Consider the following 22,366-nt stretch of genomic DNA (forward strand, 5'->3'; position numbering starts at 1 on the left):
AAATGTATTAGTTAAAGCAAAACTATTTAACTCTGTTGTTAATCTGGGCAGTTTCTAATTCTCTATAACCTTTATGCAAAAACCATTGCAATTATTTTTTTCGGTGACATTTTTTTTCTGTATCTCCATTTTGAAAAAAAAAGAAGCCATTTAAACTAGATACCTTTTTGTTTCATTGTATATTTGAATATGTATTATGTATTTGTCAATCTGGGGAGAAGAACTCACTTGACTCCATATATAGCATCATGTCTGCCCATAAATGGGGTGGGAAGAGTCAGCCGCAATCTTTCTTTAGAGAGAGAAATTATTTCTGTTTTCCTCAGCCAGTGTCTTGTAAGCTGGGTAGGACACAGCTTCAGTCCTCTTTGCCATTTCAACTTCTGTCTAACTAGGTAAGTTCACTTTTCTCTTCTAAATTGAGGAAGTAGATGAAGAAAGGATAGCTTATTCAATACTCATTACTATGTGATTTCAAAATGGCTGCAGTAAACCATTTCAGGGTTAATGAATAATATTCCTAGATGGATATACAGATATTGTTTCACATACTTTCAGGTTTACCCCAGATGCTTTTTAAAAATTTTAATTCTTTTTTTTTTTATTCCCTTGTTCTTTGGCATTTTATCTTCCATTATTGTTATCATTCCATGAGTGATGTAAGGCAGTTCTCCTGTGAACTCACTTTCCAATGAAAAAGATTTGTAATTTTTCTGAGTTTACCTATGAAAGCATGCTTCATGTTGGCATATAGGTATAATTTTAATGTGTCCCAGCTGGAAGATAAAGTTCCATACTTCCAAGAAATATGTGTTACATAAATGTTGAAAAACAAAATTAAATGATTTTTTTGTATGAGACTATGAGTAATTCTTTTTGAGGTGTGTTTAGGAAGATTTTTTAAAAAAATATGATTAATCTGGATTATTTGGGGAAAAAAGGTGCCACTTTGGTTTGTCAATACTTTTCAAGTGCCTGCCTTAAAAGGCAGTTTTCAGAGAACTGTTTGTCATTGGGGTTTTTTTAATGTTATGGCCCTAGCTGATTTTCTCTGATAGAACTATTCCATACTGTACTCAAGCTCTGAAACTCTGCCTGCCAGAAAGAGCTACAGAAATTGGAGGATTGAAAAGCAGAGTTGATGAAATGACTTTAATGAAGGCTAATAAAGGTTGTAATGGTTTTAAACAACTATCTTTCACCATTCCACTGTTTGCACATTCTTCACCCCCTGATTAGAAAACAGCTATAAAGCTAACATCTCAATGAACCCTATTTAGGCAATTTTAAAATCAAACCATAGTTAAGGGAGTGACATTTCAAGTGAAAAGTATACTGATTTAATATTAGGTTGAGGACTGTGTAAACCCAGTTTTCCTTTACCAAGCAGGAACTTGGAATTTATGAATATCGATTAGGTTTAAATTCTTTCAAAGGGTAAAGAACAATCCATTTTTAGATGGATAGAAAATGTACAGATGCTCTATGGACTGTGATATTGAGGTAAAAGTGAACACCTCCCCCAAGCATTTAAGTAAAACGATCTATGCATTCTCAAAACTAAAGGCGTCTACTGCAATTGTCAGAAGTTCACAGAGCAACGAGTGTCCTACCCTGAAGACGTCTTACGGTGTCTTCCACGCTGCCTCATTTGGAAAAGCCCTTGGGTTGATTCAGCTCTCTAATCCAGTGATCCAATGAGACTGAATTTTTCTAGCCCTCAAACCATATAGGACCCTAGTAACGACTGTGGTGATGATGATTTATTTTGTTTGCCCTACTAGTTGCTTTTACGTTTCTGTACAGAAATCCTTTAGGCGGTATTAAAGAACAGTTCCCAGAATAATCTCTGACAGTAGAAATAGTGCCCAGCATATCATTTACAAGCAGTACTCAATGGTCGATGATGCTACTGCATTTCATTTTGGTGTGGTCATTTCTTAATACGGGCAGAAGGCTCCTATAAGTGTTCTTCAGAGGGGAATGAGCATTAGGAGATCCGCGGGCTGTATCTTGTAGAGAGCGAGGCACAGTGAGTAGGTTGTCACTGCAGAAATGAAGTGTGTGGGCTGGGGTGGGCGAATATTAGTGCCTTGGTACCTGAGAGAAGGCAAAGAACAACCGAGAGGGTTAGTCTCTCCTCCTGGTGTAGCCAGTCAGTCATATTTATTGAATGATTACTGTCTGTAGAGCACCGTACTAAGCGCTTGGGAGAGTCCAGTATAACAGTATAACAGACACATTCGCTCCCCACAGTGAGCTTACAGTACAGAGGGTGAGACAGACATGAATAGAAATAAATAAATGACAGATATGTATATAAGTGCTGTGGGGCTGGGAGGGGGGATGAAAATAGGGATGGAGTCAGAGAAATGCAGAAGGGAGTGGGAGAAGAGGAAGGGAAGGCCCTTGGAGGAGATGGGCCTTCAATAAGGCCTTGAAGGGGTATTTGTCGGATATGAGGACGGAGGGCATTTCAGGCCAGAAGCAGGAGAAGTTCAGCATTAAAAGAGTGAAGTATGTGGGCTGGGTTGTAGTAAGAGAGAAATAAGGTGAGGTTGGAGCGAGCAAGGTGATCAAGTGCTTTAAAGCCAATGGTGAGGAGTTTCCATTTGAAGCAGAGGTGGACGGGCAACCACTGGAGGTTCTTGAGGAGAGGGGAAGCCTAGCTGTAGCGTTTCTGTAGAAAAATGATCTGGGCAGCAGAGTGAAGTATGGACGGGAGAAGGAAGAGTCAGGAGGCAGGGAGGTCAACAAGGAGGCTGATAACAGTAACCAAGGTGGGATAGTTAAGTGATTGGATTAACATGGTAGCCGTTTGGGTGGAGAGGATAGGGTGGATTTTAGGAATCTTGTGAAGGTCGACTAGGTGAGGAGAGGGGTGTGGCTCTGCCCAGGGCTTGGGACCAATAGGATTTGGAAAGTGAGCATGGTGGAGTAGTTTTCATTCCCTCTCACAAGCAACAGCCTCCTGGAGCTGGTTTCTGCTGGGCTCTACCCAACTCAGAAATGACCTTCTGTAAGTTCACCATCAGCCAGAGACCATCCTTCCATCCAAGGGTCGAAAAAACTTCACAACTGCATTCAATCGAACTTATTGAGTGCTTTTGCAATGCAGAGCACTGTGCTAAATGCTCAGGACCCAGGATCCATGAATCCAGAACATTTTTGGAGCAGAAACTGAGGAATGGAGATGGAGTGAAAGGCCCCGTTTTCCACCACACGAAGTCTGGGAGACAGTGTCGGGCCAGAAATAGGACTCTGGGCATCTAATCTCTAACCTCTGCAGAGTGCAACCTCTCTATCCATGCGTGTTTTGGAATACCTGGGTGTTTACAAGTTAAGTTTCATTCTGCTAACTGGGGTGTGGAAGCAATCACAGGGAGTGTGTATTCAAGATAACTAGTCAGCTGGTTACTAGGCAAGCCAGAAGTCCACTTATCTGTTATCAGAAAGAATGAGATTGGAATACCTTTATGGCAAAACAAACAAAAAAAATGCAGAGAGGGTTAGCTTCACGGCTCCAGCTTTCATGACTATGCAACTTCTGTGCTATTTTCTCTACCCTTTGCAAAAGTTTGAAATTATTTGGCCAGTTCAGAAGGAAGATTGTCAATAGAGAAAATGAGGCCAAAATTCCTTTACTGAAAACTAAAAAAATGGTAAAATTCTGTATTCTCTCATGACTAATAAATTATCTATTCCCAGTGGAACTTCACAGACTTGTTTGCCATCACATAAAATTTGGCATTTGATAGGATAAAGAGAAGCAGAAGTATAATATAGGACGTCATTGTCCTCGGGAATGGACAGTTGGCAGCTCTCTGCAATCCTGTGAAATAGTTTTGTGTAAGAAGCAACAAATGAGAAATAATAGAACCCTTGAGTGAACTTGTCTGCTGTGTGACCTTGGGCAAGTCACTTAACTTCTCTGTGCTTCAGTGACCTCGTCTGTAAAGTGGGATTAAGACTGTGAGCCCCATGTCCAACCTGATTTTCTTGTATCTACCCCAGCACTTAGTAGAGTGCCTGGCACATGGTTAGTGCTTAGCAGAAGAAAAAAGCAAATGAGCAAGGCTTACCATTTTCATTTGAAAGTTACAAAGATGGAGGTAGTTTGGAACATAATAGGAGTTTGTCAGAATCTTCATGGAGCTCAGTTCTTTACTAACAAAGGGAATAATCCTATCAAACTGCAGATCTGAGGTCTCCTTGGAGGTTTGGAGGTAGTCAAAAATTTCACCCTCTTTACCTTGTGAGATACTAGATGAGTTGAAAGTGGTTATTAGTTAGCAGCGTGGCTCAGGGGAAAGAGCAAGGCTTTGGAGTCAGAGGTCACGGGTTCAAATCCCAGACCCGCCAACTGTCAGCTGTGTGACTTTGGGCAAGTCACTTCACTTCTCTGGGCCTCAGTTCCCTCATCTGTAAAATGGGCATTAAGACTGTGAACCCCCCATGGGACAATCTGATTACCTTGTAGCCTCCCCAGCACTTAGAACAGTGCTTTGCACATAGTAAGTGCTTAATAAATGCCATTATTATTAGAAAAGCAGCATGGCTCAGTGGAAAGAGCCCGGGCTTTGGAGTCAGAGGTCATGGGTTCAAATCCCGGCTCCACCAATTGTCAGCTGAGTGACTCTGGGCAAGTCACTTCACTTCTCTGGGCCTCAGTTCCCTCATCTGTCAAATGGGGATGAAGATTGTGAGCCCCACGTGGGACAACCTGATCACCTTGTAACCGCCCCAGCGCTTAGAACAGTGCCTTGCACATAGTAAGCGCTTAATAAATGCTATCATTATTATCATTATTATTATCTGATCTGTGCTGTATCCACTGATTGTGCTGTAGTAACCAGACTGGATTTATCTCTTTTGAAGTAAATATTTCTATGTGAAGGAGTGAACAATGTTTGGGGAATGCAGAAAATGAAAATTTGAAACATTTGCAAAATCTGCATCACCATTTACTGATGGGAATCACTTTTCATATTCTAGGTGTTGCAAATATGTCCACCCTGGCAGCGCCTTTTTACCAAAGGAGGCACAGACACTTCGATCAATCATATCACAATATTAACACAAGATATCTGCTGCAAGAATATGCTGCCAGGAAGTAAGTAGAAGCCTAAAATTTATCAGAAGGCATGATAGAGTTTTGTTACTGTCTATTTACTCTATTTTGTTTTGTTAATATGTGTTTTTTTTTGTCTGTCTCTCCCTTCTAGACTGTGAGCCCGCTGTTGGGTAGGGACCATCTCTATATATTGCCAACTTGTACTTCCCAAGTGCTTAGTACAGTGCTCTGTGCACAGTAAGCGCTCAATAAATACGATTGAATGAATGAAAATGAATTCTTAAGTCGATGCCCACTTATCATATTAAATTTATTTTCCTGATAATGTCATCCATCAATCGTATTTATTGAGCACTTGCTCTATGCAGAGAGCACTGCGCTAAGCTCTTGGGGGAGTACAATATCATATTACTTAGACCGGAACCCCTATGTGAAACTAGGACTATGCCCAATCTGATTAATGTGTATCCATCACAGACCTTAGAACAATGCTTGATGCATAGTAAGCACTAAACAAATAATAGGCTAGAAGGGTGACAAAAAAAGACAGAGTGACATGTTAACACGATGAAGAAATGGGAGAGAAGAAAAAGGGGAATTAGGAATAAAGGGATGGAGGGTACAGTTGGAATAAGGATCAGAATTGAGTTGGTGCAGCTGTTTTGGCACTTTAAGGGTTCAGTATCCATGGCAGATAGTTGATCTGCGATCCTGTGGTGGCCATGGAATTCAGCTCTCTGATCCAAGCCTGAATGTTCAGTGAGGGCCAAGAGCTTAGTATAGTGCTCTACACACAAACACTCAACAAATGCGATCAATTGGTCCAATCTGTGTGGACCACCATGTTTGAGGTTTGAAAGGTGAGTTTTATTCATTCATTCATATTTACTGAGTACTTACTGTGTGCAGAGCACTTTACTAAGCACTTGGGAGAGACAATTCAACAATAAACAGACACATTCTGGTAGCTCCCATTGGCATAGGAAGTCAACAGCAACTTCATATAACATCTGTAGGCTTTAAATTCTTCTCCCTGTCACTTTATTTCATCCTCATGCCTACCTCCCACATGGCCACCATGTTATTGAGGAGGAAAATTCTCCAAGGCATAACTCTCTTCCAGGGTCCATAGGTATGTTATTCTGTTAATGAATGGAAGTCCAACTGATGTCAAAAAAAGAGCACAAAACAGGATAGGGTAGAACATACTTTGCCATCTTCTGAGTAGATATTTGCCCAATTTCTTTGGCCTTTCTGCCCCATACAGACCGTGGCATCCAGTCTCCATCGTTCAAGAGAAATAATGGAGTTGGATAACTACAGGTGGGAGTTGATGCCTCTAATAAAGGCTAAAAGAGATTTTTCAGCAAGGAACACTTCTGCCCCTTAGGACCTGCCTATGGATCCTGTATAACTTGATATGTTTGGGAACTACATTTATTGCCCTAGTGTTTGCCCTGGAGTTCCTTCTTAAACACATCATCACATTCAGGGTCACGGCCATTGTAAACACGTGGTCCTTTCAAGAGGTTCCATTAGTTCTTTGAAAACATGGTGATACGGAAAGATAGATGTACACCGGATTTTGGGCAGAAATCCAAGACGCTAACTTGATAAGCCTGGAGAAAAACAAAGACCAAAATACAGCTGGCAAAAGGGAGCCCAAGATTCTTCTTCCTAATTGGAAGAATAGAGACAGTGGAAGACTTTTCTGGGCAGCTGCCTGGCTTGTTATTCTATTATTATGTGGGGTTGTTAGGTAAATGATTTACTACCATAATGTTCCAGTTTGCATCATGACTTTTTTATCTGTCCAAAGACGTGCTTCTACCGAATCTTCCACCCAGAAATCGTCCAGCCAGAGGACTTCTACTCAGACATCTTTGGGGAGAACAATATGCAGACTTTGTGCAAAACGTATCAACACCTCCACTGAAGATGAAGAGCATGATTATAAAAGAAGGTAGTCTGCCGATTGGCATTCTCAAAGTCTTTTGGGACTCACTGTAAACACTGTTACAATCCAACTATTGTCTCACTATAGGTGTGTGCACAAGAGTAACTAAGAAGTAGATTTCAATTAGGCAGACCACAGTGTTGAAATCTCCCAAAGTAGAGGGTCAGAAGAAATATTTTGAAAAACAAAATTCAATTTGAATGGTAAAAACTTTCAGTACCATTTAGTATTCATGCTAACGTGATATTTAAAAAGGAAAATGTGAATTTATCTAAACTTGACATTTCCTACGTCAATCTACAGGAATCCAACAGGCGAAAGGGGGAAAAATGATTATGATTTTGAACTGTGTTCAAAAACCCGAGTTCCTCCAATAAGCTTTCCCTGATTGATTTCCCAGCATCCTGAGCTGTGTCATCGGTCCTTTAACCAACTCTAGCATTTACAAACATATTTACACCTTCCTTAGCACTCACATATATAGTCTGCTCAATTTATTTTATTTTAATCCCTCCAGCTGTAAATATTTTTTATGTCTCTCACCCTATTAGAGTGTAAACTCCTTGTTGGCAGGAAACATTGTCACTTTTTTATTCTATACTCTCCAGTACACCATACCAACTGGACTCTCGATAAATGCTATGAGTAAATGGGTAAGACTTAATTTATAAGCAGAATTTCCAAAGAAAGTGCTTCCAAAGCATACCACCTGATGAAAGCTAAAGGAGTTATTAATCTGCTTCTTCATCTTTCCATTATATTTGTCTCCTTACTGTAAAAAAATTTAGTGTGTTTTTAGAGGAAGTTTGATATTGCATATGGTTTTCATAAGAACACACACCTGGTTGTTATATGACTAAAAGCAAAAGTGATGTTCTCGGAGGTGTTAATTGTTGTGTTTAGAGTTTGTAGAGTCTATTTGCTTTACCTGATTGAAGCATGCCTCGTATTTTCTGGAAAGTTTGTTTTCCAATGTGCACAGTATTATGTCACAAAGTCACGCACTTAGAAAAGCAGGACTTTATTTTAAATAGCTCTAGTCCTCACTTTGGAATGTTCTTTCAAAGCGTAGTGTGAAGGTGAATTTTGAATACCAAAAAAGAAGGGAGTCTGAAAAAACTAAATTTTCACGCAAAATGTCCGTTATAAAGAGATTGCAATACAAAGGAATTCCATAACTTGGTCATTTTTCCCATGGTTGAAAATGGATTCATCATTTGGTATCTGGTTATCAGAACTTAGAAGTGACATTATTCAGGATCAACACAGGATGGGGAATGATAGGACAACCAAGATACTGAATTAAAAGAATCCAGTTACATTTCTGTCATGGAGAGATTCACTTAGAATCCCATCTTTTTTTTTTTTTAGAATAGAAAATAAAATGAACAGCTCTCTCCCTACTGATCTGGCCTTTCTGCCTCCCACTCCCTAATCCTTACCATATACTCCTTCTGAGAGAAACTTGTCACATTACTCACTCTCCTCACTTTGACCTCTATTCATGAGCTTCAAGGGACCTGAGTTATAATCATGGTTCTGCCAGTTGCTCACTGTGTGGCCTTGGGCAAGTCGCTTAACTTCTCGTTGCCTCAGTTTCCTCATCTGTAGAATAGAGATTAAATAACTATTGTCTACTACCTCCCCCCACCAAAGATTGGGACACGTGGGACAAAGACTATGTCTGCCTCAGTGCTTTGCATAGTATTTGGCAGGAAGTTATTGCTTAACACACATCACAATTATAATTACTACAGTAGTAGCTCAATAAATACTATTGATTGAAAATGATTGGAGAGAAGAAAATATTAATTCTTAAACCATACAAATTTATCCTTACATGATTTTATTATGCAATTATTCTGGTACAAAATGCTATTCATTTCTGTAATGCCAGTGGAGAAGCAGCATGGCTCAGTGGAAAGAACACAGGCTTCGGAGTCACAGGTCATGGGTTCAAATCCCTGCTCCGCCACTTGTCAGCTGTGTGACTTTGGTCAAGTCACTCAACTTCTCTGTGCCACTGTTACCTCATCTGTAAAATGGGGATGAAGACCGTGAGCCCCCCGTGGGACGATCTGATCACCTTGTAACCTCCCCAGCACTTAGAACAGTGCTTTACACGTAGTACGCATTTAATAAATGCCATTATTATTATTATTATCTTCTTGAGAAAGTTAACAATCATATCAGCATTTATGAACTACTGTTCATAATAATAATGGGAAATAAGGGCATGTAATCATTCATTCATTCAATCGTATTTATTGAGCACTTACTGTGTGCAGAGCACTGTACTAAGTGCTTGGAAAGTACAGTTTGGCGACAGAGACAATCCCTACCCAAAAACGGGCTCACAGTCTAGAAGGGGGAGACAGACAACAAAACAACACTAGTAGACAGGCATCAATAACATCAGAATAGCTAAATATAGCTAATATAGATATATATAATAGCTAATTAGCTAATATAGCTAATTAGAGATATATACACATCATTGATAAAATAAATAGAATAATTAATATGTACAAATATACATAAGTGCTGTGGTCCGGGGAAAGGGGTAGAGAAAAGGGAGGGAGTTGGGGTGATGTGAAGGGGAGGAGGAGCAGAGGAAAATGGGGGCTCAGTCTGGGAAGGCCTCCTGGAGGAGGTGGGCTTTCAGTAGGGCTTTCTAGGGGGGAAGAGAGCTAGTTTGGCAGATGTGTGGAGGGAGGGTATTCCAGGCAAGAGGTAAGTCGTGGGCCAGGGGTTGACGGCGGGACAGGCAAGAATGAGGAACAGTGAAGAGGTTAGTGGCAGAGGAGTGGAGGGTGCGGGCTGGACTGTAAATCCATTCTCCTTCATCAAATTCCTTGTTATCTCATATGGAAGTATATATCATGTGCATTCATTTGTGTCCACTTCTACCATAATATGTGTTTTTACTGTCCATTTTGATAAGATATGGTTAAAAAATTGGGGAATCGCTTCAACAATATACGTCTATTTGGCTAATGTGATTGTGATGTGCTCAAAGCAGTCATTCTCTCGGGGGATCTTACCTTAAAGGGTTTTGTTTTTTTTTCCAGCAGTATAATTTCTTCAATTTAGCAGAACTGAGTGGATGTACTTGGAATTAATTCACATTGTTTTGTTGTCATCATAGTGGGGCTGTTTAAAAGGGCACTGAACGCCATAAAAATAACTGAACAGTGAAGCTAAAATAGTCATCTGGAAGGCACGCACACATGCACAATTCAAATACCATGCATTGAGCATTGAGTTGGTGGCTCACCCACAAGTGTATTGGATGTTTTCTGGCAAGTACAAGTGGCATCAGAAGACCCACAGAGCAGTCCCTTGCTCTCAATGTGAAAGTATGTGATGTGAAAATCCCACCAGTTCACAATTCTTGTTAACTATTCTCTGTAAAAAACAAAATGGTTTAGGTATGAAAGCGAAGACCCTAAAATTGAATATCTCTTGAACTGTAAACTCACTGTGGGCAGGGAATGTGTCTGTTTATTGTTATATAGTACTCTCCCAAGTGCTTAGTACAGTGCTTTGCATCCTGTAAGTGCTCAATAAATATGATTGAATTTGGTATCCCATGGGATTTAGGCATGGGGAAAGTGTAACCATTTTCTTCCCGGATTGGCCAGGTGTTGAAAACTGCCTCTACCCCTGCAGAGTTGGTGGTTTTAAATGTGCTCCAAACTCCTGTGCATTTTCTGTTGTGGTCATAGTCCCTGTCCTACATGGAGTTCGCAGTCTTTGGGGAGGGGTAGGGAGAACAGTTATTTAATCCCCATTCTACAGATGAGGAAACTGAGGCACAGAAAAGTTCAACAACTTGCCCAAGGCCACACAGTGAGCAGCTGGCAAAAACAGGGTTATAACCCTGGTCCCTTGAAGCTCATAATGAGAGGTCAAAGTGGGGAGAGTGGGTAATGTGAGAAGTTTCTTTTAGAAGGAGTATATGATGTGGATCAGGGAATGGGAGGTGAAAAGGCCAGATGAGTAAGGAGAGAGCTGTTCTTTTTATTTTTTATTCTAAAAAAAAAAAGATGGGATTCTAAAAGAATCTTTCCATGAGAGAAATGTAACCGGATTCTTTGAGTTCAGTATCTTATTTGTCAAAACTGCCCGACAGTTTTAACCCTTGACCTTGGTGTCAAGGGTCAATAGAGTGTGCAGCAGTGAGCGGGAATAGTGTGGGCGATGAGGACGAGGGTCTGGGCTGGGGTCAGTTCAATCAATCAGTCTTTATTTTTTGAGCACTTATTGTATGCAGAGTTCTGTACAAACTGCTTGGGAGAGTATAGTACATCAGAGTTGCCCAAGAGGCCTTGGGTAAGTCGCTTAACTTCTCAGTGCCTCAGTTTCCTCATCTGTAGAATGGGGATTAAATAGCTATTCTCCCAGCCCCCTTCAAAGACTGTGAACCCCGTGTGGACTCGGTCCAGAACAGACAATGTGCAAGAGTTTGGAACACGTTTAAAACCACCAACCCTGCAGAGGTAGAGGCAGTTTTCCATGCCTGGCCCCCCAATGAGAAGAAAAGTGTTATACTTTACCCATGCCTAATTCCCATGGGATACCAAATAGCGTTCCTTGCCCACAACGAGAAGCAGCGTATCCTAGTGGAAGGAGCCTGGGAGTCTGAGGACCTGGGTTCTAATCTTGGCTCTGCCACTTGTCTGCTGTGTGACCTTGGACAGTAAGGCTTGATAAATACCACTGATGGATTGAAAAAATTTCCCTCTAGACTGTAAGATCGTTGTGGGCAGGGATTGTGTTATATTGTACTCTCCCAAGCGCTTAGTATAGTGTTCTGCACATAGTAAGCACTCAATAAATATAATTGACTGACTGACAATGTTTCTGTGTCTCGGTTACCTCATCTGTAAAATGGGGATTAATAATAATAATAATAATAATAGCATTTGTTAAGCACCTAGTATGTGCAAAGCACTGTTCTAAGCACTGGGAAAGATACAAGGTGATCAGGTTGTCCCACGTGGGGCTCACAGTCTTAATCCCCATTTTACAGATGAGGTAAATGAGGCACAGAGAAGTTAAGTGACTTGCCCAAAGTCACACAGCTGACAATGGGCAGAGCCAGGATTTGAACCCATGACATCTGACTCCCAAGCCTGGGCTCTTTCCACTGAGCCACGCTGCTTCACTGTGAGCCCCAAGTAGGATATGGATGGTGTCCAACCTGATTATCTTGTTTCTAATCCAGCGTTTAGTACAGTGCCTGGCACAGAGTAAGCACTTAAGAATTACCATTTTAAATAAAATGACCTGCCTGGAGAAAGAGCTGGAGCAGGGAGATAGTGCCCCAATCCTCTCACACTGAAGGCCCCCCACACTGAGCTCCCCCTGTATCCCACATCCTGCCCGAAGTCATAGTAATGATGGCATTTGTTAAGCGCTTACTATGTGCCAAGCACTGTTCTAAGCGCTGAACACATGCCAGGCTTAGGGCAGAAGCAGCTAGCACTTCTGAAGGCTGAACAGATGCCTGCTCCACCGCAACTCGGGTCTTCCGTCCCCCACAAAGGAAAGAAAAAAGCATCGGCATCCACTAAGGAAAACAAGAGAGGGTTAGCGTTTCTTTCCCTAGCTCCCAGGGTTGCTGTGAGAGGGAACAAGAGTGTTTTTGTAATGAGTTTTGTGCTCTGTGGAAGAAAGGAGCTATTTGAATTCAAGATGTCATCATTAGAATTCTTTGTTTTTAGTCATTAAGCGTTTGTAAAAGTCAATGATTCTTCTCCTTCTGTGGGAGTCTCTAACCCAAGAAATCCAAGGTTGTCGATGTGTTTAAACGAGCCAGTACAGATGAATTGCTTCACAGTTGTTTCCCATCATTTTTTTTAATGGCATTTGTTTGTGTGCCAGGCTCTGTACTAAACTCTGGGATAGAAAGACGCGGATCAGGTTCGATATGATTCATGTCCCATGTGGGAATCACAGCCTTAATCCCCATTTTACAGATAAGGAGACTGAGGCACAGAGAAATTAAGTTCACACAGCTGAAAAGCGGTGGAAGCGTGATTAGAATCCAGGTGCTTTCGACTCTCAGGCCCTTGCTCTATCCACTAGGCACACTGCTTCTCATTCCACTTAGATGACATTTTCCGCCAATTCCAGTCAAATAAAAAACCATAAACCAATGGGATGTATTCAAGTCATGTCCGAGGAGTAAGGGAAACTGAGGACGAGTGTAGAGACTGCCATTTTCAGCAAGTAAGAGACACCAAATCCCAGTCCTGCAAGCCTTTGAGACAGCCTATCTTGGTTGAGGATTTCTTTAGGACACCGTATCTATACTCCCATTCCTATCCACATCTATATCCATATCATCAAGAGAGAAGGGCCAGAAACTCATTAACAAACTCGTACGTGCATTGCAGAGTGAGCACAGTGGGTGATTCTTCAAATGCAACGTTCTGTCAAGCTACCTCAAAAAAAATTAACATGTTTCTTTCCCATCTTTTCATTTATTTGAGCTGTACGAGCAAGACCTTATCAAAAACTGAGGATGGTGATGGGGGAAGAGTTATGGAGGAGTAGAAGGAAAGGCCAGTGGAAATAACTGACTCAGGGAGGTTGAGGAAGAGAACCAGAAGGGTCTGAGAGAAATGACGGTAGGGAACCAAAATCTGACAGCCTCTTCCTGATAGGGAACGTATGCAGCCCATTTGCTCACATCCACCTCAGCATTTAATGCAGTGCCCGGCACATACTAAGCACTTAACGAATACCACAATTATCATTATTGTTATCCCCAGCCCATTGCTTCTCTTTAAAATCACAGCTGACTTTTCTCCCCAGCCTTGTTCCCTCTCCTTCATCAGAAACTCCTGACATTGTTCTCTGTCTCCCCCTTCTAGACTGTGAGCCCACTGTTGGTCTCTATGTGTTGCCAATTTGTACTTCCCAAGCGCTTAGTACAGTGCTCTGCACATAGTAAGCGCTCAATAAATACGATTGATGATGATGGTGACATTTGTGCCAGAGATTCTGAGAGCCATTGACATCCATGTTGGGTTAATAGAGTAGGCAAATATTGTACACACACCTTAATCAGATCAATATCGCGATGCTTCTGCCCTCAAACATTTTCTCAAGAGAGTTTGCCACTGTTACAATGTAATATCAAATCACAGAGGATTTCCCATAATAAATGTACAGGAAGTACAGGAAGTTTATGTCTTCTAGACTGTGAGCCCATTGTTGGGTAGGGACCGTCTCTATATGTTGCGAACTTATACTTCCCAAGGGCTTAGTACAGTGCTCTGCACACAGGAAGCACTCAATAAATATGATTGAATGAATGAATGAATACTTTGGTCAATATGAGTTACTGCTTACTTTTTTTTTAGCAGTAAATATTTCAGACACATAAATGTGCTGCAAAGGCAGTGAAAATGTTCTTTTAGATGATGCAAATGACTAGAAAATTTCCTTTTAATTCTTTCGTGGTAAAAATGAATCCTGGAAAAAGGTGCCATGTGATTTAGTGTTTATAAATGCTTTCAAAGTTTATTCCAGTGCCTTGTCTGGTGAGAACTGCATAATGAATGAAAACAGATTCAGTATAAAAGGAGTCCGATTTGCTTGAGTTCTTATTCAGCACTTGGAAGCTATTTTTAGATTTTCTAGATCTCAAGCCTTAAAAGAAGAGGAGGAAAGAAATGATAGAATTAACCGTGTCGTTTTGCAAAGCAGAGAGACCGTGGTGGTGCTGTTGGACCAGGAATGAATCTGAGCCTTCAGAAAATAAACTTCAAATACCACAAAGGGAATTTTTAACCAACATTGGTGGGGTTGTTTGATCTTTCCCAAAAAATCGCATTATTGATTCTGAAGATATAGAAGCTTTGATGTACTATCAGTTTTTGTCTAGAGTACCTGTCCCCTGAAAGTGAAGGTCTGAGAGTTTATTTTTAGCCTGGTTTTCTCTTTGGCAATGGGTATAAAGCAAAAAGAGGATGATCAGTAGTGACTTTGGCACAATGTTCTCAGCTCGACAGCATAATAATAATAATGATATCATTTATTAAGCACTTACTATGTGCAAAGCACTGTTCTTAGTGCTGGGGAGGTTACAAAGTGATCAGGTTGTCCCACGGGGGGCTCACCGTCTTAATCCCCATTTTACAGATGAGGTAACTGAGGCCCAGAGAAGTTAAGTGACTTGCTCAAAGTCACACAGCTGACGACTGGCAGAGCTGGAATTTGAACCTATGACCTCTGACACCAAAGCCCGTGCTCTTTCCACTGAGCTACGCTGCTTCTCTAAGCAGCATGATCCATAGGGCTTTGCTGAGAAAATGCAGGCAAGCAGACCTCCTAGGTAGAACGTGAACATTTAGGTATGCTTTTATTTTGTTTCCGTATGCTTTCGCAGTGGTATTTATTTGAGCGCTTACTGTGTGCGGAGCACTGAATTAAGTGCGTGAAAGAGAGTAGTACAAACGTGGGTAATAATAATTGTGGTGTTAGTGAGATGTCCTCTCTGGGTAACACCTGGAGAATTTCCAGTCCTCTACCAGTCTTGACTACAGGAGGGAGAGTCAAGCAGACTCTCTTTCCATTCCTAGCTTGGGCAGTGGCTAGCGAGTGGAAGGCAATCTGCCACAAGTCAAAACTCACCTGTGCCGGGCAGCAGTGATAGAGGCAATGTAGAAATGAGGGGCGATAGCAGTCCTGAGGACTGAGTCAGGGCCGGCCTCTTGGAGGACATATCAGGGCAGTCTTGTGAGGCAACTTTCAGGCCTTTCAAATGCTCCATTGCCGTGTGTGTGTGTGTTTTGATTGACAGCATTTCTATTTATTTATTTATTTTACTTGTACATTTCTATCCTATTTATTTTATTTTGTCGGTATGTTTGGTTCTGTTCTCTGTCTCCCCCTTTTAGACTGTGAGCCCACTGTTGGGTAGGGACTGTCTCTATGTGTTGCCAATTTGTACTTCCCAAGCGCTTAGTACAGTGCTCTGCACATAGTAAGCGCTCAATAAATACGATTGATTGATTGATTGATTGATTGATTTTGTCCCTACAGGTATGAATCCCAACTGGCTGTTTATGGAGAACAGAAGAGGCAAAAGTTTCTTAAGGAATTGGCTTACTTAGAAGAGGATGTTCGCCTGGCTAAGTCTCTCGCTAGAGAGAAACTGGATAAATATGACATTCAGCAGATGGTAAATACTATCTGAACCCTCTATTAGATGTGTCAATGAAATACTCATTTATAGTTGTAATGAAATTGTCCTCGATTATGTTTCTTATTCTGAAGAATAAAGTCTCTCTAAATCGTAAATTCCTTGTAGGCAGGGATCATGTTTGTCAACTGTGTTGTAAGCTGCTCTCTCAGATGATGGGGCTGGCCATACTTTATGTGAACAGCTGTTGATCTGTGCCTTTGGTAATAGGTGGAAGCGAAAATGGCCTGGGAAAGGCGGTCGTTTGTAGAACGGATGAGCAGAGCTCCGGAAATCCTGGTGCGACTGAGATCCCACACCGTTTGGGAAAGGATGAGCGTGACGCTTTGCTTCACTGTACAGGGATTTCCTACTCCTGTGGTTCAGTGGTAAGTCTGTTTTAGTAGAGTTTTTCTCTCTCACTTTGCCCCCCCACACCCCACTCTGCTCTCCTCCCCTCTCCACACCATTTTCATTTCCTTGGATCACTTTCAAAGTGTCTGTTTATTGTTGTGCTGTACTCTCCCAACTGCTTAGTACAGTGCTCTGCACACAATAAGCACTCAATAAATAAGATTGACTGACTGACTGACATAACCCAAGTTGAGCGAAGATTCTGACTGTGGAGAGTGGCAGATATTCCTACCTCCCTCAGAGGGAAGGCTAGTCTTACCAGGGACATAATAAATATGGGAATCTTCATTTATAAGGCTTGAATATGACATAATGAACCGAATACCAGAGAAATTTGTAGAGATAGGAAGGATTGGACCCCCTGTGAAATGCCACAATTTTTACTAGAGATATGTGATCTTTTTCTGTTTTTAGGTATAAAAATGAGAGTCCTATTTTCCTGTCAAGTGAACCAGGAAAGTACAGAATTGAGAGCAAGTATGGAGTGCATACGTTGGAGATAAATAGGTAAGACATCAGAGTAAACAGCTTGGAACCCATCCAGTCTTGGGAGCTGATGATTGGAATTTAAAAAATAATAAAGTCCTTCACAAAACCCAATCCATATACAGCACTATATTGTTAGACTTAGTTTTTAAATTGGAATTATTGCCAAGAGTTACTTTGGCGTTAGAACATATTCTTTGGAGAGTGTAGGATTACACCTGAGGAACTCAGAGTTAGGCAATTCTACTTCAGTCTCCAAACTGTGAATCAATAGTATATCTTGAGATAATCAATCAATCAATCAATCGTATTTATTGAGCACTTACTGTATGCAGAGCACTGTACTAAACGCTTGGGAAATACAAGTTGGCAACATATAGAGACGGTCTCTACCCAACAGTGGGCTCACAGTCTAGAAAAGTACAGTCACAATGCATTAAAGGTAGTAGCACAAATGATGCAAGTATTTACATTCTTATTTTATATTTGGATTTTATTCTATCACCCTAATTCTGGAAAAGTCTGTAATTTCAGGAGTTCAGGAGTCTTCTGCTTAAGGAAGGCATTATTCTATTTCCTAACTACAGGAAGGTTTAATGTTTGTTTTGGAAAAAAACATGACTTTGTAATATCCTTCAAATTACTCTGTAACCTAGTTATGAAGTCATTTCAATTAGCCTATTAATGATATTTTTATGAGAGTCACTTGTCAGGGAATGGATGATACCTTATTTCCCAAGCTGTTAAATTTGAACAGTGAAAGGGAAGTTTTTCTTACTTTGTGAAAATTAATATTCAGGATCCTTAGACTTATCGGTCTCAAAACAGTATTGCCAGAAACACAGTTGAAGACTGCACTTGATTTGCTCTTCTCTAAGAATCTCTCTACATTCTTCTAAACCCAAACTTACACTGTTCCCACACCAAGCAATGGTGTTTTTCCTAAGTGATTGTTTTACTAGAAAAATCTGTTCCACCGTGATTCCACACAAGCCCAGTCTAATACTAGAGATGAGAAGGTTATTTAGGGGCACAGAATGTGATGGAGGGATGTATTAAGCAGTGTGGCGTGGATAGAGCATGGGCCTCGGCGTCAGAAGGTCATCGGTCTAATCCCAGCTCTGCTGTGTGTCCTTGGGCAAGTCACTTCTCTGTGCCTCTGTTACCTCATCTGTAAATGAAGATCGAGACTGAGCGCCCCATTTGGGATAGGGACTGTGTCCAACCTGATTTGCTTGTATCCACCCCAGCGCTTAGTACGGTGTCTGGCACTTGGTAAGCACTTGACAAATACCATTATTATTATTATTATTAGATGTTATGGTTCAAGATTTTGTCATCCCCTGATTAGATAGAGGACTGTGTCAGCTTCCTCACTGGTCTTTTTGCCTTCAATTTCCCTCTGTATCAGGCTACATCTCTGTTATCGTTGCTAGAACTCACTGTATGTCAAGCACTGTTCTTAGCACAGGGTAGATACAAATTAATCAGTACTTGTCCCACATAGGGCTCACGGTTTAAGTAAGAGAGAGAACAGGTATTGAATTTCCATTTTACAGATGAGGAAACTGAGGCACAGAGAAGCAGCATGGTTTAATGGAAAGAACACGGGCTTGGGAGTCAGAGGTTGTGAGTTCTAATCCCTGCTCTGTCACTTATCAGCTGTGTGACTTTGGGCAAGTCACAACTTCTCTGTGCCTCAGTTAGCTCATCTGTAAAATGGGAATTAAGTCTGTGAGCCCCTTGTGGGAGAAACTGATTGCTTGGTATCTACCCCAGCGCTTAGAATTGTGCTTGGCACATAGTAAGCACTTAACAAATACCATGATTATTATCATTATTATTATTATTATTATTATTCATTGACCTGCCCAGGTTCATACAGCGGGAAAGTGGCAGAACAGAATTAGAACCCATGTCCTTTGACTCTTTCTACTAGACCAAGCTGATCCCTGTGTTCCTATAACACTACAGCTCCAACTGTCTTCCTGGAGAGTTATTTTGCTCATACTGAAAACCCCCTACTGACTACCCACTTCCCTCTACGTCAAAGAAAAATCTCCTGACAATTGACTTCAAATCTTTCTATCAACCCTCTCCTTCATACTTATCTGTCCTCTTGAGAAGCACCATGGCCCAGAGAAAAGAGCTTGGGCCTAGGAGACAGGGGGTCTGGATTCTAATTCCTAATCTGCCACTTGTCTGCTGCGTGGCCTTGGACTTTAGTCTGTGCCTCAGTTCCCTCCTCTGTAAAAAGGGTATTTAATTCCAATTCTCCCGCCTACTTTGATTGTGAGCCCCATGTCAGGCCTGATTATCTTGCATCTACCCCAGGCCTTAGTAAGGACTTGGCACATGGTAAGTGCTTAACAATACCACAGTTATTATTATTATTTTTCACCTGCTTCTCCTCAATCTGCACTCTACATTCATCCCCACTGAACCTTCTCACTGGCCCTCACTAGCTCCTCTCATTTCCCTGGCTCTTTCTTACACCCTCTCCCTCACTTTCCACCTTCAATTCTACTAGGCTACAACTGTCTCCATCTTCAAAGCCCAGCTGATATCCCACTTCCTCCAGGCAGCCTTCCCTGATCATTTTTCTTCTCCTCAGGTCCTATCCTCCCAACATTGACCTCAAAATTTTGGTATCCACAGCCACTTTAAGGAACTTATATTTGCATTTTCTGCTACTTAAATACTTATTCATTCACTGCTCCATCTTTCCCTCCTAATTCTGAATAATGTTGTGCTCGTGACCCCATTAGATTTTAAGGTCCTTGAGGGTAGTGATTAGATTTTTACAGCATTGCACCTATCTGAGGAAACAGCATGTGCTCAATAATTAACACTGATTGATTAACTGATTAGAACAAAGAACAGAAGGAGAAAAAGAGAAAAGATGGAGAAAAGGAAGATATTACTTCCCAATCCACTTCCCCACTTCCATTGGAGGGAAAGTGAGGCTGGATATACTCCCGTGATTAAGCAGTTAGAAGTATCTCCTTAACTCAGATTAGTTGTTTTTTTTTTTTTTAATTTTGAAGGTAGCTCACCTGCCGAAGTCATGGTGGTGAATTAGAATGAGTTGCTCAACCATAGGTGCTCAGTCTCTTTGTTTTCAGTGGAGTATATTTTTAATATTTTAACATTATATCTGTGGCTTTTATGTAGCCCTTGCTATGTGCTAAATCCTGGGTCTGGTGTAAGGTTATCAGATCAGGCACAGTGCCTTTCCCACTCAGAGCTCATAACCTATCACATCTCCATTTTACAGAGGAGGAAACTCAGGCCAAGAGGGTTAAGTGACATGTCCAAAATCCCACAGAAGGGATCCAATCTGATTATGTTGTATCTACCCAGGAGCATAGTATAGTTCCTGGCACATAGTAATCAATCAATCAATCAGTCCTATTTATTGAATGCTAACTGTATACAGAACATTGTACAAAGCACTTGGGAAAGTTCATTATAAAAGAATGCCGAAAATTTAGGTGCTTAACAAATACCATTTAAAAAAAAATTCCGGAGCTGGTACTAGTCTCCAGGTTTCCTGAGTCCCAATTCCATATTCTTTCTACTAGGTTATCTTGTCCCCACCCACCTCATTTCTTCCTCCAGCTTCAGGTCATCTGGGCCCAGGGTGGCTGTAACAAAAATCCCATCCTCTAATTCATTTTTCTGACAGTGCCTGGCATGTAGCAAGCTTCAACAAATACCATTATTATTATTATTATTAGTAGTAGTAGTAGTAGTAGTAGTATTAATAATAATGTAAATTTCACCCCAAATGAAATGAAATCTGTTTCTGTAGGGCAGTGAGCACATTAAGCTCATTGTGGGCAGGGGATGTGCCTGTTATTTTGTCATACTGAACTCTCCCAAACACTTAGTAAGGTGCTCTGCACACAATAAGTGCTCAATAAATATGATCGACCAACCGACAGTCTGAGAGGGTATTTTTTTATTTTTTATTTTGGACATTGTTTATGGGCATGTATTTTCTAGAAATAACACTTGATTTTATTTAACTAAGTAGTTAAGTGTTATTTAACTCTTTGTTTTCTAGAATAATGACTTCTGTCTAGTGAAAAATTTCATCCAAACACCACATTCTGCCTTAATGAGGGGAGATCTGTTGAAACCTTACGACCACAAAGGAAGCCTTTGGAGATTTTTTACTTTGGTTACACACTTAATTTCCCTTAAATAATACAGTTGGCCAACTCTTTCTCTATGGTTGGGAAATCAAATCTTATTTAGATACGAACTATGTATGCTGTACAATTTTTTTTATTGAACTGGTTTGTCAAACAATATTTGATAGGTTCCAAAAATGCTTTGGGCACATGACACAAAACCTCCCCCCCCCCCCCCCGAAAATGATGTAAGTATTGAGCTTTATACAGAGGGAATTTAGAGAGTTTGTGCTTCTAAGTACTAGTAGAAAACTTAAATAACCGCTCAGGGCTAGTTTTCCCCTCTCTGTCTTCTGGCTGAAAAGCCCAATAAAGACTGAAAGGGATTTTTCTATTTGAAGTGCTAATATTTTTTGAGAAATTGAAGCGTGGGACAATCTCCCGATGGTGGGTGTCTCAGCTGTTCATAGCCAACTGCTGAGCTATGTGCCATACGATCCCTGGCCATTCGAAGTGGCTTGGATAATTTTGGCTCTCAACTGGGAACTTCTCCTTCGGATGCAAGTGTGACATTTGTTCCTATGAATATCATCGGGTTCCCATGGCAAAATTCTTGACGTGCCAAGGAGGAAACATAACCCTGTCATTTTAAAATTGCCAGTGACATACTTTCATTTGCTCATTATTCGTCTCTTAGGACTACTAACATTGTTTCCTTCCAAGGAGAACTTTATTGCCTTTGCTCAAGATTCTGTAATGTCCTTTAAGTGAAATTATATGGCATCTTCCATTCACGCAAGATAGATTTCATACAAATGATTTAATGGTGAATCCTCAACCGAATGCACCCATATTACATCTTCATATTCTGAATTTAGTTATAATTAAGGAAACCCTCAAAAGGAGAGGGGAACTGTCTCAGATTAACAAAACAATTTATTATCTGAAAGAATTCCTCTTTGATGTTCTAATAATCCAAAGGCCCTGGTTTGGGAGATGCCAGTGACATCTTTTCCCAATTTACATTCCCATTTTAAGTAAACGACTCATTTTCAGGATTTCCAGGAAGCATTTTGATAGTATGTGTGGGCCTTTAA

General features: G+C 40.9%; 1 protein-coding gene and 1 non-coding gene across 2 annotated transcripts in view; both read left to right on the forward strand.

Annotated features, from left to right (window-relative positions):
• Positions 1–310: 310 nt before the first annotated feature.
• The window catches only part of MYOM2 (myomesin 2), a 110,014-nt gene continuing 87,958 nt past the window's right edge, over positions 311–22,366 (forward strand). The window contains exons 1-6 of the mRNA XM_038740308.1: positions 311–395; positions 4,996–5,113; positions 6,894–7,037; positions 16,092–16,230; positions 16,462–16,619; positions 17,059–17,151. Coding sequence (XP_038596236.1) covers positions 5,007–5,113; positions 6,894–7,037; positions 16,092–16,230; positions 16,462–16,619; positions 17,059–17,151 — 641 coding nt within the window. The 5' untranslated portion in view covers positions 311–395; positions 4,996–5,006. The remainder of the gene's footprint in view (positions 396–4,995; positions 5,114–6,893; positions 7,038–16,091; positions 16,231–16,461; positions 16,620–17,058; positions 17,152–22,366) is intronic.
• Positions 15,537–15,670, forward strand: LOC119920084. Its single transcript, XR_005447851.1, has one exon. It is a non-coding gene; the product is annotated as a small nucleolar RNA SNORA7 (small nucleolar RNA).

This window comes from Tachyglossus aculeatus, chromosome X1 (assembly GCF_015852505.1).
Source record: "Tachyglossus aculeatus isolate mTacAcu1 chromosome X1, mTacAcu1.pri, whole genome shotgun sequence".
NCBI lineage: Eukaryota > Metazoa > Chordata > Mammalia > Monotremata > Tachyglossidae > Tachyglossus > Tachyglossus aculeatus.